Source organism: Notolepis coatsorum (assembly GCF_963971535.1).
Source record: "Notolepis coatsorum genome assembly, chromosome: 12".
In the NCBI taxonomy this organism is placed as follows: Eukaryota; Metazoa; Chordata; class Actinopteri; order Aulopiformes; family Paralepididae; genus Notolepis; species Notolepis coatsorum.
The window spans coordinates 5,354,158-5,373,991 of NC_140176.1; the positions used below are offsets into that span (position 1 = coordinate 5,354,158).

The 19,834-nt window shown below is 42.2% G+C and overlaps 1 protein-coding gene across 1 annotated transcript; it reads right to left on the minus strand.

The window, feature by feature from the left end:
- riok3 (RIO kinase 3 (yeast)) lies at window positions 1–17,208 on the minus strand. Its single transcript, XM_084326734.1, has 13 exons — window positions 16,888–17,208; window positions 13,945–14,066; window positions 13,557–13,699; window positions 11,868–11,975; window positions 11,013–11,122; window positions 10,057–10,200; window positions 9,749–9,876; window positions 7,666–7,848; window positions 5,458–5,617; window positions 4,292–4,372; window positions 4,053–4,142; window positions 3,510–3,623; window positions 1–2,535 (listed from the first exon to the last, which is right to left on the minus strand). The coding sequence occupies exons 1-13, from the start codon at window positions 16,924–16,926 to the stop codon at window positions 2,419–2,421; spliced, it is 1,539 nt and encodes a 512-aa protein (XP_084182860.1). The 5' UTR covers window positions 16,927–17,208; the 3' UTR covers window positions 1–2,418.
- Between the last annotated feature and the right edge of the window lie 2,626 nt (window positions 17,209–19,834).

Below are 19,834 nucleotides of genomic sequence, written 5' to 3' on the forward strand. Positions count from 1 at the left end.
TCTCGTCTTACAATTTATTTTCACCTCACGACAGTTCCTCTAAGCACACAGACACAAAACCATCTCCTCTTTAAAGTACTTCATAATACAACCATATCCACTTTAAGTACTTCATAATACAACCATATCCACTTTCAAATTGTTTTTATATGATAATTATCTGCATGCTGCCTTCTTGGCCAGGGCCCACTTGAAAAAGAGATGGGAATCTCAATGAGATTACCCTGATTAAATAAAGGATGAATAAAATAAAATAAAAAAGTACTTCGTAATTTAACAATACCCTTTTTAACGTACTTCATAACACAACCAAACCCCCTTTAAAAAGGACTTTGAAATACAACTACAACCCTTGTAATCATTTGAAACCAAAGATGGTGGATAAAACAAAGATAGTGGACTCAGTTGAAAAAGGCAACATCACTTCCTGTCTGTTAAGGCTACAGGAGATTTCAGGAAGTAGCTGAACATTTTTAACCAGGCCTATCGTTGCCTAGATGTAAAAGTAAAAAAAAGTTGTTAAACCCCAAGTATCTTAAGCCTAAGCGTAAAGGAACACACCAACATTATTACCATCTAGTCCAGAGTTAGACAAGAAGATAGATACCAATCTATTCATCTCTATGCGTTTAGTAGAAAGCTATCCAGCTGCAAGCTAGCTTATTTTAGCACAAATGAATGGAAGTGGATATGGAGGACCAGCTATCCCAAAGACTTTTACCATTGTGACTGATATGGTACCAACCTCAATGTTTCTTGTCTCTTCAAATAACTATTTATTAAAAATGTTATGCCTGTGTGTACTGTACTACTGTTTAGCTCAAATTGGCCTTAGATGTTATGAACAGAGGATATCTGCACTAATAAGGCAAGTCTCTCTCAACCTTTCCCATTAACACCAACACACAGACTGGTCTGACCTGGGGTTGGCAGGAAGACGGGAAAGTTAACTATCTTTGCATACATCCACCATCTTTGCAGAGTGGTTTTTTTCTCTATGGTTCGTCATGTTTCTCATCAGGCACTTGTCTCAGTGTGAGGAGAAGTTTCTGTTTTGGCAGCAACAGTATAAATGGAACTCTTATTGATTAGCAGTCCTTATTGACGCCAATGTGCACCGTTAGCTGCTAGGGTACGTTAGCTGCGCTAGGGTACCTTAAAGGTAGAACCTATCATGTCATCCGACAGCGACCTCAAGTCAAAAGATAAACATGGTACTGCGCTTCGTTTACAGTTTTTGTTGTGTGATGCATGGATTGGATTTCAGTGGGGAAGGGGGAGGGGTCGCTGGGTCTGGAGACGTTCACAGTAGGACACGTTACTAAACTCCAACCCACACATCAGACCAAAACTCAAATGTAAACAAAGTGCAATACAAAGTGTGGGGCTCTTTTACCTAGAGGTCGCCGTTTGATGGCATTACAGATTATACCGTTAAAAGACAAAATAATACACTTTTTTCAAATAAAATGTCCCTTTAAGCGCCATAGGCCAGGGCCCATATAGTAAGGACTATTATTTAGTTAGACAGACGCCCAACAACGGTCCTGATACGACTGGAAGTGCTGCTCATAATGAGCCATCGGTACAAAACAATATCCACGATTCTCCCCAAGTTCAGATCTCAAAACACTAAGAATGACATCTTAGTTTCAGAGTCATCTGGCTATCTGGGTAATTCTGCTTCTCGAAAAAATAGCACCCGAATATATTTTATTTTACAATAAAAAAAAAACGTAAGGCTCAAGTTGAGACTTGCCTCAAATGATTAGACTTGGCTATCACCAATGATGCATCCATACTATAATACAGGTACTAGATATTGGGCCGATAGCAGGGTATCGTATCTGGATCGTTTCCCCCAATACCTGATACAAGGAGCCACGTGTAGCCCGGCGTCGCAAAGGAAAAGCAAGGCCATGCGATGTTGTTGAAGTTCTCTTAATGGTGAAAAATGTATTCCATCTCCAATTATTTTGTTCAGTAGCCTTACAATTAAATGGCCTAATTTAATTCAACAGTTTCAAAATGGTGTTGAAAATCGTGCGGAAACACATTTGACTCGACATTAAAAACTTGCTACTCGAGTCGAGACTTGGCCTCGTGCTGAAGGACTTGGAAGCAGCTCCGGATGACACTGGAACATTACAAACATAATACCAGGCGCTGGCTGCTGGCGATACGAATGAAACTTATTTGTTATTTTGACCGGAACAATGCAAACATAATACCAGACCCTGGCCTGTGATTCTAATGAAACTCTTTTTTTATTCTTTGGGGTGGTGGTGTCCGCTCCTCCGGGCCCCGGGCCCTGGGGGGCCCGCCCCCTCAGTGTCGGGGGGGGGGGGGCACAGGAAGGGGGGTCCCCCCTGACAACATGGTGGTACCCGTGGTGGGAGTGGGAGCGTGAGCGGGTGGTTAGTCGTCAGCGTCGTGCTCCAGAGGGGGCCACGCGTCGTCCTCGGTGCCGATGGGGAAGGACTTCCTGCCGCGCTTCTGCACGTGGTCCTCGTTCCTCTTCTCCAGCGCCTCGATCTGGAGACACGGGGCACACGGGGCAGACGGTTTGTTTACATGCCCACCGCTGTGTTGGTCGACCAGAAGCAATGTGGAGGCAAAAGCTCCTGTTCAATTCCATGTTAAAACTTCTCTATAAAAAAGATTATTTTCAGGTTTCTTTAATAGTTGTCATACAGAAGTACAGAATACTTTTATACAAAATGCTTCTTACTGTTACGCTCCAGAGACTGTGCAAGACAAGATAAGTATGAAATAAAATAACATAGTATAGCATGTAAATTAGAAGTAAAAAAAAAAAATTAGGTCACAGTGTTCAGTTTAGACATATGTACAATGTTCGATGCAGAATAGACGTAACTGAGTTACCATATAATATACAATACTGTGCAGTGTACTAATGTACAGTACTATATAGTGCAAGGCAGAAATGGGATGAGGTGCAATTTAGGTACAATTTACAGTAGGTGTACGAGTTGTAGTGCAAATCCTTTATCAATAAATATAAAGTGTGTTTGTGTGATCTAAAGTGTGGAGAGTGGGTGCTGCAGTGTGTTGTTTGTTTAAGTGAGTGTGTGCGTGTGGATGTGTGTGCTGTGTGCATTTGATGGTTGTTGCAGTGTTTATTGTTCGTTTAGCAGCCTGATGGCCTGGGGATAGAAGCTGTTCAACCACTGTTGTTAATATATTAGGGCTGTCAATATTAAAAAGGAACACGCCAACATTATGGGAAATGTGCTTAAAGTATGGCGTGTTCCTTTAACACATCAATTTTGTGTTAATGTATGTGTGTGTGTGTGTGTGTGTGCATGCATGCATGTGTGTGTGCATGCGTGTGTGTGTGTGTGCATGCATGTGTGTGTGTGTGTGCATGCATGTGTGTGTGCATGCGTGTGTGTGTGCGTGCATGCGTGTGTGCGTGTGTGTGTGTATGCATGTGTGTGTGTGTGTGTGTATGTGTGTCTGTGTGTGTGTGTAGGTGTGTCTCGAACCTGGGCTAGAAACTCTGCCTCCTCCTCGTCCTCCACTGTGATGTCCAGCCCCGTCACGGTGTTGAACAGGTCGTACACGCTCAGCGCCTCGCTCACGCCAGCCTTCTGGAAGAACTGGGACACACAGAGGAGAGAAGAACATGGTGGAACGGTTGCATCCCTACTTTCAACAATACACACACATAGAAATACATATATCGGCTCAAATGCATTCTCCTGCTCCGTTCCATGCCGAGAACAACGGTTCATATCAGCTAAAATACACATTCCATTCCATGTCGAGGACTTTTGTGAAACCTAATATACACGTAAATATACTGCTACAGTTTTATTGTATATCATTATATGATTCGATGATGTATATAGATGTGGTTATCTTTGTCTGTCCGTTGGTTGTTTATATTTTCTGTTTATTCTATACTTTAGCACTTTACTTTGTTTTTAGCTATGCGACATACTATGATGAAGCACTTTTGTTGAAAAGTGTCATGTCTAAATGCGCTATACAAATCAATTTGATTGATTGATTGATTGGTTGGTTACCGTGGAGACGTTCCTGCAGTCTCTGAAGAGGAACTCCAGGCCGTGTGGATGAGTGGGTTCGACCGACTGACCGACATCTATCAGCCAGACCTACAGACACACGGTGAGACGACGAGAGTTAGTGGATCTGGAGTCAATAGATGCAGACATTTTTCATTGTATTCATGGGAGGAAAATATGTAATTCTGCCCTCTGGCACTGTGGTAGTCACATGCATGCACACATACGCACACACTGACCTTGTCCTCGTGCCACAGCATGTTGTATTCACTGAGATCAGCATGAACCAGTTTACACTCGTTATACAGACTCTGCATCATCTGAGAGAGACAGAGAGACACACACACAGAGAGAGAGAGAGAAAGACAGACAGACAGATACAGACAGACAAAGAGAGAGACAGACAGACAGACACAGAGAAAGAGCGAGAGAGAAAAAGAGACAGACAGAAAAAGATAGAAAGAGACAGAGAGAGAGAGAGACAGAGACAGAGACAGACAGACAGAGACAGACAGAGATGGAGAGAGAGAGAGTCCGGTCAATGGTCTCTAACTACACACCCTCGAGACCCTCCGCTCTAAATCATCGGACTAAAAAGTAAAAACACAATTCTTCAATCAGTATATGGAAAAAAAATCAAACCAAAAAAATAAATAAAATCACTAACCTTCTTACTGTCCTATACTACCATGCACTCCTCCTACTATACTATTATGTCCCATGTCTATGCACTCAATACTGCAGCACCCAGGTTTCAGCACTGTTACTCAGCTGAAAGAGTTGTGCCCTTCCTGCTGACTTGTCGTACAGAACCTGTAAGTCGCTTTGGATAAAAGCGTCAGCTAAATGACTAAAATGTAAATGTAGTATATCCTACTTACATCATGTAGGACTTGGTACTAGTATATATCCTACTTACATGTAGGACTTGGTACTAGTATATATCTACTTACATGTAGGACTTGGTAGTAGTATATATCCTACTTACATGTAGGACTTGGTACTAGTATATATCCTACTTACACGTAGGACTTGGTAGTAGTATATATCCTACTTACATGTAGGACTTGGTAGTAGTATATATCCTACTTACATGTAGGACTTGGTAGTAGTATATATCCTACTTACATGTAGGACTTGGTACTAGTATATATCCTACTTACATGTAGGACTTGGTAGTAGTATATATCCTACTTACATGTAGGACTTGGTAGTAGTATATATCTACTTACATGTAGGACTTGGTAGTAGTATATATCCTACTTACATGTAGGACTTGGTACTAGTATATATCCTACTTACATGTAGGACTTGGTACTAGTATATATCTTCTTACATGTAGGACTTGGTACTAGTATATATCCTACTTACATGTAGGACTTGGTACTAGTATATATCTACTTACATGTAGGACTTGGTAGTACGCCCTCTTCATGTCCTCAGTGTTTAGCCTGGCGTCTTTGAGTTTAGGAGCAGGGATGTGGTCTTTGCCTATGAATGACATCACCAGGATGTGCTTCTTCAACAGCACCACCTCCGGGCAGTCGATCCCTGCTTTCTTCATCCTATAGACACAGTGATTGGGCAGAGGGTCATTGTGGGCGGGGCCTAACCTGATAATTATTAATTATGTCCTCCCCTTCCTGTGTGCAGATGCTGAATCGGATCCATTTCCACCCGTTATTGTATTGTTCTATTTAATGCTCCAGATATAAACATCCCAGAACCGTGGATAAGGGCTTAAGTTAAGACCTTTGTACCATTACATTTAATAACATGAACCAATACGTTTAATTATTCCATGAAAATTAGGGGCAGTGAAAACACACTTTTCTTGAGGAAAAAGAAAACGAATTTAAGATTGATATGTTAAACTACTGAAGTTTGATACAGTAACTAATGACTAAACTGTCTCTAATTACTATGCAATTACAAAATAGTTTCTAATTACTACTAAATGGGGTTGTCTACAATAAAATATTGGCTACTATGGGGACTAACATCACACGTGAATACAGCTGGGCTCATTGGATCCACTGGAGTATCAACTGTCCAGTCATAATAGGATCCAATGGCTACTCCCCCCAATAGGAGCCAAGTCTCGACTACAACTGCGACGTGAAATCAGATTATTCTTTCTGTTTGGGACTTTTAGTTTTTAACCAGAAGCTGACAGGTACTACTACACCGTCCATCACCTATTAGGAATCCAATGCAGCAGGGGCGGCTACGTGGCGCAGTGGGCAAGGCGCTCGCAACGAATGCTGGAGACTAGGCTCGAACAGGATGCCTCCTGTTCGAGCCCCGCTCTCCACATTGCTTTCAGTTTAGCTGGTCGTCCACAGTAATACACATTGGTCGTATTACGGGGAGGGAAACTGAAGGGTGGGGATCGGGCGTTGTGGACAGCGACTCCTACAGGTCGGTTGGTGCGCCTGCGCAGTAGAATCAGGAAGCGACGGGGACGGGGCCCCTCCAAAGCCCAGACCCCCCGACGCTGAAAGATCGAGCCGCGCAGGTGGAAAGATGCGACGGCTGTTACCTCGAGTATCGGAGGGGACTTGTGCTATGTATGACTTAGTCCACATTGCAGCCGGCTTGTGGGAGGCAAGAAACAGCGTTCAAAGACAGGGGAGGGTTGAATTGGATGATACGAAAATTGGGATGGGAGAAAAATAGAAAATGGGAGAAAAAAGTGGATAAAAAAAAAAAGGAATCCAATGCAGCGTACAAGTGTTCTCGTGCTGCTATTTACAATCATCTCAGGGGCTCAAAAGGCCATTTTACATGATCCATTATAATGGAATATAGTCGGGTCACGTGATCACAGGAAGTTGCAGTAACAAGATTATTATTTATTTATTTCACAGCGTTTTTATTCTTTCATGTTGTAGATCCTCTCACAGAGGTGGAATAAGCTATTTAAATAGATATTGGCTCCTCAATTAAAAAAGATATATTTTGTCGGTGATGGCAGAGAAAGCGGTTGACCTCCCTAGTGATACGTGATATGCGATACGTACGCAATGGATGCAATTCCAAGGGACGCCAGTATGTAGAAATAGTCAAATACACCATTTTTAGAATAGATAAACAAATAATTTGTACTTCATACAAAAAGCAGCATGGTTTTTTTGCCAAATCCTGCAGGGTAATAGCATGAAGTGGCCATGTCTGTAAAGGGGAGACTCGTGGCTTTCATTGAGGTCAGAGGTCAAGGGACCCCTTCCAGCATCCCGAACCACTAGGGGGCCTGCACAAAGTGGTTAAAGGGATAGTTCATTAATTTTCCTGAATAAACTTTTTGTATTAGTACTACTAGTAGTAGTATTAGTAGTGGTACTACAGTAGTATTACTATTAGTGGTAGTATTATTATATTATATAAATGTATATATATATCTATATATAATTACCGGGCCAGGTTGTATATATCTATATATAATTACCGGGCCAGGTTGTATATATCTATATATAATTACCGGGCCAGGTTGTATATATCTATATATAATTACCGGGCCAGGTTGTATATATCTATATATAATTACCGGGCCAGGTTGTATATATCTATATATAATTACCGGGCCAGGTTGTATATATCTATATATAATTACCGGGCCAGGTTGTGCATCTCCTTCTCGGCCCAGAGCCTGATGACCTTGCGGGGGTTCAGTTTGCTGAAGCGCTCTTTGAAGCGATAGTCATCTTTGATGTATTTGTCTCGGTTCTTGAACTCATTGAGCGTCGTCTTGAAGACCTTCAGAACCACCTCGTCTGGGACCGCCTGCTCCTCCAGGCTGGAGAGAGACACACAGAGACACACACATTTTAATTAGGGATGTCCGATATTATCGGCCGATATCGGCATTAAAATGTGATATCGGAAAATATCGGTATCGGTTTTTCAAAAAAAAATATATATATATATATATTTTTTTACATTTCTATAACCTTTATTTACCCAGGCAAGCAAGTAAGAACAAATTCTGATTTTATTTATTGTCAAAAGTATGCATAATGTTAATTCCACAACAAGAGATGTGTAATGTAAATTACCTGAAATTATTCCGTTTTTTTACCCTGCATCGGTATCGGTTGATATTGGTATTGGAAATTAAGAGTTGGACAATATCGGTATATCGGTATCGGTAAAAAAAACAATATCGAGCATCCCTAAAATGTTTAATACTTTATTTGGTTCCACAAATTATATTACATAAACAGGGAATCAAATGTATCTGGGCCAAGCAGCACTGAACACTTACACACACACACACAGAGACACACGCACAGAGACACACACACACAGACAAACACACACACACACACACACACACACACACAGACACAGACACACGGACACACACAGCTTTGAATGACAACATATTTAGTAGGGGTGCGACGATACATCGATTCAGATCGATATATCGATCTATTATCAATAATCAAATAGGATCGATGCAACGTAAAAAAGATCGATTCATATTGCGATACTCTTATTTTGAAAATCCCGCGAGTGATATCCGCCGGCACCCAGTATTGTGAAACTCCGTGTAGACATTACAGCAGTGTTTGCGTCTGCTGTAAAGCGCTACAGAGCGTCTATTTTGCGACCCGATATAAGTCTGTGCAGTTTTTCCCCCGCAACGGGTCAAATGCATCTAACATGCGTTGCATCGTCGCCATTCCTTTATGCCCACGTCGCGTTAAATATCTAAGCTAAGCAGCTAACCGTGAGAGAGAACAGGAGAGAACAGAGGGGAAGGAGGGGCGGGGGCAGTCTACCTTTCTGTGGGGGACTGGGGGAGGGGCATTCTGTGTGTGTGGGTGTGTGCGTGTGTGTGTTACTGAGGATGGACAGATAATGTTGATATTTAAACATGAATACATAATAAATGTATTCATGATCATCAATCATGCAACATAAAACAATTGTAGGAAGTTTGGGAGAGGAAGGGGTTTTAGCTTGCGTGTTGTGAGTTCCAAAACATTTTACTTAAAGTTTAAAGCTCAATATATAAAAAGTGAACAGGAGGTCTATTTGTATTCAAAACAATATTGTTTTTCATTTAAATGTCTGGAAGAGCTAAAAAATAAAAACATCAATTGATATTTCCGTAGCGTTTTTTTAGTTGATCTAAATGTGACTGATGGGCACATAATATCGCCTCATATCGATCGCAGGCACCTGAATCGAATCGTATCGTGGCAGACTTTGTGATATCGGAAAATATCGTATCGTTGTCCAAAGAATCGATATCGTATCGTATCGTGATGAAACTGGTGATCCCCACCCCTAATATTTAGGAGGTAAGAACCTCCTTATGACACTTCAGCACACAGCGGCTTAACCCTTCCACTGCCACACTACCAAAGGGTTAACCCTTTCACTGCAACAATACAGAATGTTAACCCTTTCACTGCCACACTACAGAAGGTTAACCCTTTCACTGCCACGCGACAAAGGGTTAACGTGGTAGTGACAGGTTAACCTTATGTAGTGTGGTGGTGAAAGGGTTAGCAGAAATAAACGAGGACTGTTGTTAGGGTTGGGTACCGAACTGAATACTTTTAACTCAATCAGCGCCAGACCCGAGGATAGTCGGGTTATCTCATAAAGTGTATTATTATTATTACATTGTATATGCATGTGTGTATACAATATATATATATATATATATCCCTCCCTGTACCTACCTGCCTCCATTAGCATGGAAGACGACAGACTCTTTTCCAGTGCTGATGCATCCATTAATGTGCTCCAGCAGTCCAGAGTTCACCATCTTGTACATCAGCAGACGGGTCCTGGAGTCCACAGCTTGCTCCTGGGGGGCGGGGGAGGGGGGGGGGGGGGGGGTTAGGAAATAACTCTCTTTGTAGTTCCTGTCATTTGTATCTGGATATGAGATGAGAGATATGGCATTTAATACAACGACGCAACAGGAACTACTGGATGTAACAGACCTGACTCTGTGTGTGTGTGTGTGTGTGTGTGTGTCACTCACAGCGGTGGAGTGCTCCTTCTTCTCGTGCAGTCTGGCGCTTCGACGCTGCTCACTGTAACAATACTGCTTCAGAGAGTTATACACCTGGTTGGATAACTTCAGGTCCATGCCCATACCATCTCCTATATGGATCTCTGGAGCAAACTAGAGAGATGGAGAGAGAGGGAAGGGGAGGGAGAGGCGGGAGAGGGGGGGATGAAGGAGAGAGAGAGAGAAAGGTTAGTCATATTTCTGGACAAAAAGAGAGTAGTATTTACATTTGTCTTGAACAGTAGGGCTGTCCCCGACTAAGGATTTGGATAGTCGACTATGATTGGCCAAGATTAGTCGTTAGTCGACTATAAAAAGAAAAGAAAAATAGTATAATTTTTTTTAAATTTGTATCATTCCATTTGGGCTGTGGGGGGGTGCTTAATGTCTGAAGGAGTCGACTGAAGGCTTCTTGTTGTCCTCTGCAAAAGCATGCAATTGGTCCACTGATGGATACATCTTGATATTTGTCTAGTATAGTGTGTTCATTAGAGGTGAAATCCTCTTTCAGTGCCTCTGTGCCTGTTTTCTTAGGCAGTTAGCTTCTGGTATGCGCGCCATTATATTCTAGGCCTCTTTTCTTTTGGAAAGAATGATACAAAAATATTTAAAAATAAATGTTTTATAATTTTTTATTTTTTTTACTAAGAGGTTGGCAGTCGACTACAGCTCCTCTAACAGTGTATGGTGTGTATGTAAGGTGTTCTAACAGTGTATTATGGTCTGTATGTAAGGTGTTCTAACAGTGTATGGTGTGTATGTAAGGTGTTCTAACAGAGTATTATGGTCTGTATGTAAGGTGTTCTAACAGTGTATTATGGTCTGTATGTAAGGTGTTCTAACAGTGTATTATGGTCTGTATGTAAGGTGTTCTAACAGTGTATTATGGTCTGTATGTATGGTGTAACCTGAACCCTAGGCCTCACGTTGTCCATGCGGGCCGTGTTCTTGCGTCCGCACACCACCTCGTCATGCTTGGTGGTGATGTTCTTCCCCTTCCCAGTGTAACCCTTCCTGGGAGTCGTCGTGGGTTCATCTGGAGAAGAAGAAAAAGTTTTAAAATGTAGTACACCGCTAGGTTTTTAGTGAGTCGTATCCTTTTTTTTAACACGTCGATTATTAATTTGAATATAGAATATTCATCGACAGCCCTACGTAACAGTAACTGCACACACCACTACATCACCCCTGAGTGGAACACGGAAAGCCAAAGTTTCCCCCAGTGTACCGAAAACCCGTTACCGAACCGTGACTTCAAAACCGAGGTACGTAGCGAACCGTGGGTTTTTGTGTACTACCGTTAGTCCGTTACAGCCCTACTGTAAACCTGGTTGAACTGTTGTGATGTGCACTGTGAAGAATCCCCCACACCACGGCCAGAAAGAAGAGGTTAAAAAGGGGGGGGTCACATGTAGAAGCTGTTCCTACACGGTTCACCTGATTTGGATGTAAATACTCTCACATTAAAGCTGAAAGTCATTGTTTCATTTCAAGTCCATTGTGGTGGTGTACAGAGTCAAAACTGTGGAAATTGTATCAATGTCCAAATATTTATGGACCCGGCTATATTACATGTAGTCAAAAACAACGATAGTGATATATTGCAATATTTATCATGGCAATATTATATCGATACAGTGACGCCAAGTATTGATAAAACAGATGATCTATATATTTTTTTATTGCAGATGTTGTTAAAGTTTTCCATTGGGGACATCATTTGCAGTTGAAAAAGGTAACAAATTATATATCGCAATACTCTAGTATTGTATCTATCTTACCAGCTTTATAGGGGTCGTCTCGGGTGTCCTGCCAATCCACCTCGTCCTCGGAGCTGTCACTGTCATCATAGGGGTGGACCTTACGGTAGTTCTCAAAAGATATAGACACTGGAAGGAAAGACAGACAGACCGACAGACACGTTAGCTTCAAACATCTGTCAGTAGAGAATCGCTGATTTTTAAATACTTGAGCTGCAAACATTTTACCTGCTTAGTTCATAGAATCTAATTGTGACAACAAATTTTTGCTGAAAATAAAAGAATGTCTTTTGTTTAGGACTGTTCTGACAGCACAATATATATAAATTTTTTGTATCCACTTTTTCTCCTTATTTTCTATTTTTCTCCCATCCCAATTTCGTATCGCCAATTATTTTCCCCTTCAATTCTCCCCTCCCCTGTCTTGAACGTCGCTAGACTATGCCTCCCACTGGTCGGCTGTAGTGAGGATAGAAGCCTCGCATCACGTGTCCCCTCCGGTATACGAGGAGGCAGCCTGTTGCATCTTTTCACCAGACAGCGCGGACTCTCAGTGGCGAGGAGTAACGCGTGGGAGGCTCACGCTGCCCCCGATACTTCCCGTCTCTGCTGTACAGGCGTCACCCAACCGACCTGTAGGAGCCGCTGTCCACAACGTCCAATCCCCACCCATCGACTTTCCACCCGCTGACTCTGCCGATTGAGATAGTATGACGACTGGCCCAAGCCGCAGGCAATGCTGACACCGGGATTCCAGACCGGAGTCTCTTGCATTGGTGACGAGCGCAATCTCCGCTACGCCACCCAGCCGCCCCTGACAGCACAATATTGATGAGACTAAAGGATTAGCTTGTTGTAACTTCTATCTAGACCAGGGGTTCTCAAACGTTTTTATACCACCACCCCATTTAATACAATATATATATATATAATTAAAGCTCTATTTGTTGCCTGTCGGTTGCCGCTTCAGGCGACAAAATCCGTTCAGCGGTTCTCGAGTTACTTGCCGATATGCGAGGCGTGCGCCAAAGTACACAGCAGACTTTTCTATTGTTCGAGTGCCACCCCCGACTCCCGGGGCTCTAGCTCAGTCAATCATTTGGCGATCTCGAAGATTATTGGACAGGGTTGTGAGAGTGAGAGTGGCTTTCCAATGATACCCCACATGGGGATCTGCAAATCAGGGATCTAGGTGAAAAGTCACAAGCGAAAACACCGCTGAATGCATTGGAGTCAATGAGAAAACTGAAACCTGCAGAGCTTTTTTTTTTTTTTTTTTAATCTTTTACCAAAATCGCTCCTAATCACTCATTTCTGAACGGATTTTTATGAAATTTGGACATGTATTACATAAGACTTCAGGCTATGGACCCAGGGTGTTTTCCAGCTCATACGATTTTTTGGGGGTATACTATATTTTTTGGGGGAATACTATATTTGGATATTGCAACTACTACAGAAAAACGTGAGTAACTACAACTCAAGTTCAGACCTATGTTACTCTATTTCATTAGCACTAAAAGTGATCTTTCTTTATTGTATCAGAAACTTCAGAATGTTATCTTTCAAAAGAGACCAGGCTTATGCATGTGCTATAAGTATAAAGTATAGTATTTTGGTTTGCACAAAAAAAATGCAGTCCTCAAAAAAGGAAAACGAGGTTAACTCAGTATGCAGGAGGGTACGCCGCCTGGGTGTGAAACTAACTACCTTTACTGTCTCCGTTGAACTTCCTCTCCTCTCTGAGCAGCTGGCTGTCGGACTCGCGGTCAAACTGCATCTGCAGCATCTGAGCCAACATCAGGTCACTGTCTGTCTCGGCCTGGTCGCCTGACAGCAGCTCCAGGGCTGGACTGTGGAGGAACAGCGAGAGAGAGAGAGAGATTAACGGGGTGACTGGGTGATTGATTAGAGGTCTGAGATTAGAGGGATGAGAGGACATAGGGAGGGAGAGAGAGAGACAGAGAGGTAGAGAGAGAGAGAGACAGAGACAGACAGAGGGAGAGACAGAGAGAGGGAGAGAGAGAGATAATGAGTGTATGGGAGGGGGGGGGGCCCGGGGGTCTCTTTTGGACACTATTATCTAGTGAGGACTTACTCTGAGAGAGTAGGGAAGTCATGGTTCTCCGCATCCAGTTGTGATGCGAGCTGCTCACTCATCACATCAGTCAGAGAACAGGAGGGGGGTGCAGGGGCGGCGCGACCCCACGGGCTAAAAGGCTAAAAGGTAAAACACACATAATATATATTTAAGAGATGTCATTAGGTTCATTAGACCCCACAGGCTCTAGGAGAAAACACACATAATATATATTTAAGAGATGTCATTAGGTTCATTAGACCCCACAGGCTCTAGGAGAAAACACACATAATATATATTTAAGAGATGTCATTAGGTTCATTAGACCCCACAGGCTCTAGGAGAAAACACACATAATATATATTTAAGAGATGTCATTAGGTTCATTAGACCCCACAGGCTCTAGGAGAGAACACACATAATATATATTTAAGAGATGTCATTAGGTTCATTAGACCCCACAGGCTCTAGGAGAGAACACACATAATATATATTTAAGAGATGTCATTAGGTTCATTAGACCCCACAGGCTCTAGGAGAGAACACACATAATATACATTTAAGAGATGTCATTAGGTTCATTAGACCCCACAGGCTCTAGGAGAGAACACACATAATATACATTTAAGAGATGTCATTAGGTTCATTAGACCCTGCCAGTGTAAAGTGACAGGAAGCATGAGGGAGACAGGGGAAGGAGATCTGACAGATGATACAAAAGGCTGTGGGCCAGACATGTGGGCTTCATGGCAACGGCTATGACTTTACAGTCAATGGTGTAAAAGTACAGAGGGCTACGTTTAGCTAGCTAAATAGTTAGCTAATAAGCTAAAGTTGGTATTTTTTTAGGTCATTGGTTTAAAAAGGCCAATAAAGACCATCTCGTCAAAAGCAGACAGACTACTGGATATTCTAATCCAACTGAATCGAAACGGAGACCTTGATAATCACAGCTTTATTGGATTCACACTGAAGTTGTGGAGACACTTCAGTCTGCAGAGTGAAAGTTCTGACCAATCGGTCCTGCATCTTTTATACTACCATCAAAACACATGACCTGACCAGTATGTATGGTGCTTGTTTTCCTATGCTTTTTTGTTGTTGTTCTTATGTATCTTAGATACTATTGCTACCATGCATGTATGTATATGTGTTTCATTACATGTATATATGCCAGGTTTTAGTGAGTCCTTCCTTATCTTCATTGGGGAAAGTCTGGGAGTGTTGCATATTTGGATTGTATGGTGTTTTTTGAACTTGATCTATTGTTATGTTAATCCTTGACTTGTTGTATACAGCCCATGGGGGCAATACATTAATCATGTGATCTCTCTGGCTATACAAATACATTTTATTTTATTTCATTTGACCCGATTGCATAAATGACATGCTGGTGCTTTAGTATGCAACACCTAGTGGCTGAATGTTGGTTATAGCAGCTTTAACATTAGGTTAAAACTACAATTTTACAGAGACATGCCCGGGCATGTCCCAGGCCAGGACTAGGCCCCTCCCACACTGTCTGTAGGCCATTCATAGCCATTAGCCCACCGCACCTCCTCCAATGTACAGTTTCTTTGCCCTCAAATGTATATATACTCTCTTTTTTAAACTCTTTTTGTATCACAAACAGTACTGTATTTGTAAATCTGGTATGTCATAAATGTGTAGATGTAACTACTGTCTATCTGTATGTCATGTATGTCATAAATATCACTTATGAATTGAAAATGGGGGACCCTGATGTAAAGAAGACGAAAGGCTTTCTCTGGTCTGCATCCCCTTAACAATTGTGTGTATTGAGCCGTACTGTACTGTTGTACCCATTCTGCAATCTGTTAATAAAATGTTCAATCAATAGAATTATATGAAACTGTTATGGCTCAACATAAAAAGTCACTGGTTATATATTTGAACAGGTTGTGGAGGGCATGTCGTTGTGTTTAGCCAACCTTTCTTCTAATGGTCATTCGTTCAGTCTCCGTCCCTTCACATATAGTCACTAACTTAAGACTATTCTGTAGGCCTGAATATAACTCCGGCCTCGCGTCAAAATAGCTTTGACACACAAGTCAAGTCAGTTTTATTTATATAGAGCACATTTACAAATGACTAGCAGCCAAACCAAAGTGCTTCACTGTAATTATTACTGTAATGAGTTGTATGTGTATATGAATCAAGCATCCTTGCCTCCAGGTACAACGATGGAAATAATAAGTCTTGGCTTTTCGTTTCTATCCCTGACAAAGCAAATACTCATGTGATCTGTATTTATGTTTGTTGTCTAAATAAAACCTACCTACCAGTACCTTCACATGATAAAAACACATACAATTACAGGGGGGGGAAAGGTAAAGTACAGTACATATAAGAAAGCAAGGGCAACGTGCAATATAAAAAAAGACAGGAACATTGGATAAAAGGTCCAGGGTGACAATGCTAGGCTAGCTCTGGTCAAAGGCCAGGGGGAAGAGGTGTGTTTTGAGCAATGATTTATTAAAAACCTCTAGGAGGCTGACACAGATCTTATGGGGGGAGGCTGACACAGACCTTATAATTATGGGGGAGGCTGACACAGACACCCTGACGGTCAAGTACAGCTCTCTTCTGTGCTCAACACTGGCTGGCTGTAGATAACACGTCTCTGGCCTTTTAAGGAGGCAGTGTGTCCAGTCAGTCAGCTCGATGAGGCCATGTTGGCTATACTAAGCTATAACCCCACACGGCTAAATCACCTCCATCGTGTTGTTAAAAGCTTGGAAGTCATACCTTCAACGCTTTGAATTTTTAAATGTTGTTTCTATTCACCTTACTGTGGTGTGTGGGGTAGTAGTGACGAATTGTTGTTGTATTAAAACAGTTAACCCACTTATTATAGACGCAAGCTAGCTCATTAGTATTTATTAAAATAACACATTGGCTTCAAAAGAGACATCTGAAAGTGTGTGTCGGGCTGCTCACCTTCGGTGTTTCCGCAGTGATTCCTATCATCTGATCCATGATGATGAAGATGATATTCAGTGGTTTCTTCTTCTTGATGAAGAGTGAATGTTGGCTAACGGGCGAGCTAACGCTCTGAGCTTCTGGAGCAGGTTATGGGCGATTTATCACACAATGGACACAGTTCCGAGACGTGACACTTATATATAACCGTTATATAAAGTTCAATGAACAAATAGCTTCAATTATGACGATATTTGGTCTAACGCAAAAGGTTTAAGTTAACGAATAATAACAAGTCAGTGTTTGACCGAGATGTTGCTCTAGTTGGTGAAGAGCAGAGAGACGGTAGACCGCAGTCACCGCACCGTACTTCCGGTCGCGTCGACAACAACAATAGGACTTCCGTTCGGGACCTTTTCAAAATAAAAGAAGGGGCCTGTACTGTGCGTTGGGGGCCTGTACTGTGCGTTGGGGGGCTGTACTGTGCGTTGGGGGCCTGTACTGTGCGTTGGGGGGCTGTAGTGTGCGGTGCACTACTGCGCATGCGAGAAACAAAGTAAAGTAATTCTAATCTAGTCTAAGGGTTAAATTTAGGCTGTCATCCAGAAGAGGTTAAGCGTAAAGTATCAGTCAGGGCTGGTAATCCAATTGATATTCAGTTTAAGAAAAAAAATTCTAGTCTATAGACAATTGGTTGCATTGAATGCTTTATTTGGTTACTCCTAATCCAATTGATATTCAGTTTAAGACAAAAATATTTTGGACATTAGGTTCTATTATATTTTATTTTGTTACTTTATGTTTCTAGTGTCCTATATTATGTTACTTTGTTTCTCGCATGCGCACCTGTCAACCCTCCCGTTTTTCCCGGGATTCTCCCGTATTTCAACCTTCTCTCCCGCGGTCCTCCCGTTAAAATATTTTCCTGTATTTGGACAGGAAGCCAGACCGGAAGACGGTTGGCAATAAAAACTGTCGGGCAAAGTGGGGTTGTTCCCGGAGAGCTCACTCTCGGCCGTGGTTTCTCAGTGTATAATGTATGGTGCTCTCCCTCAACATGCGAGTATAGGTGAGACAACACCATTCTTTAGTCCAAATAATACCCTACTTTATACTATATTATTGTCATTCGTTTAATGTAAAGTCAGTCTTACATTGGCACTGCTTTAACGTTGCAGTTACCCATAATCCATTGCTGTATTAGACCCATGTGCCAGTATAACTTTTGTAAAGTAATGAAGCGCAAATGTAAAGTTAATCAATACACAACGAAACAATATCTTTATCTATATCACATGTCAAAACTACTTTAATAAAACAAAATGTCAGTTTTTGATTTCTACTCATTCATCCAAAACAAGACAGCAATTCGACTTCTGCATGCACTGTAACAACTACAGGGGCATCATGCTCACATCTGTGCCAGGGAAGATTTTGAGCAGGATCATCCTGGAAAGACTGTCCCAAAGAAGTGGACAAAGAATTCCGAGAAGAACAAGCGGGTTTCCGCACAGGACAGATCCTGTACAGATCACATTGCCACCCTCCGCATTATCATAGAACAGACCCTGGAATGGAACACATCTCTCCACCTCACATTCGTCGACTTCCACAAAGCATTCGACAGTCTAGACAGAGACACTATATGGAAACTCATGGCACATTACGGTATCCCAACGAAGTTCATAACCATCATCCAACAGCTGTACCTACAATCATCCTGCAGAGTAATACACAACGGCCAGCTCACAGACAGCTTTACAGTAGAGACAGGAGTCAGACAGGGCTGCCTACTGTCCCCTTTCCTCTTTCTTCTGGCAGTCGACTGGATCATGAAACAAACCACAGCCGAACAAAATCTGGGCATTCAGTGGACAATGTGGTCTCAATTAGAGGATTTGGACTTTGCCGACGACATAGTCCTCCTCTCACACACACAAACACAAATGCAGACCAAACTCACAAAACTTGCCACAATTGCAGCTACCACAGGACTACACATCAATAAAGCAAAAACAAAGGAGATGAAGATGAACCACAATTTAGAAGAGGCCGTACAACTGGACGGAGAGGCACTGGACGAGGTGGACACCTTCACATACCTGGGAAGCATCGTGGGGAAGGACGGAGGCAGCGACAAAGACATCAAAGCAAGAATAGGGAAGGCAAGAACAGCATTTTTAATACTGAAGCAAACATGGAATTCAAACCACATCTCCACAAAGACCAAACTCTGCATCTTCAACACCAATGTCAAATCAGTTCTATTATACGGAGCAGAAACATGGAGAACCACAAAAGCAACCTCAAACTCAAACTGCAAACCTTCATAAACAGATGCTTACGACACATCCTGGGAATCTACTGGCCAAACACCATCACAAACTAACAGCTCTGGCAAACCACTCAACAAGAACCACTTGAAACCCTAATCAAACGCAGGAAATGGGGCTGGATTGGACACACCATGAGAAAACCATCCTCCAACACAACCAGGCAGGCCTTAACCTGGAACCCACAGGGGAAGAGAAAGCCAGGAAGACCCAGAAACAGCTGGAGAAGGTCTGTCGAGGCGGATCTCAAGGAAGAAAGAACATCATGGAAGGAAGCAGAGAAAATCGCCCAACAAGCCCCAACGCACAGTACAGGCCCCTCCCTTGGGGTGCTTCAGAGACTCATAGACTCAAGGCTAGAATGAACATGTATCAACAAATGTGCATGGTTGTATTAATTAAGGGTTGTGCCATTATTACTATGCAAAGGTGATAATTGTGAATGATTTACTGTAATGAGTTGTGTGTTGTTTTTCAAGCATCCTTGACTTCCAAGGACAACGATGTAAATAAGTCATTGCGCCTTTTCGTTCCTATCCTTGACAAAAGCAAATATGTGATGTAATAATCTGTATATGTTTTGTTGTCTAAAATAAATACCATACCATACCATCCTATGTATGGGGCTGCGG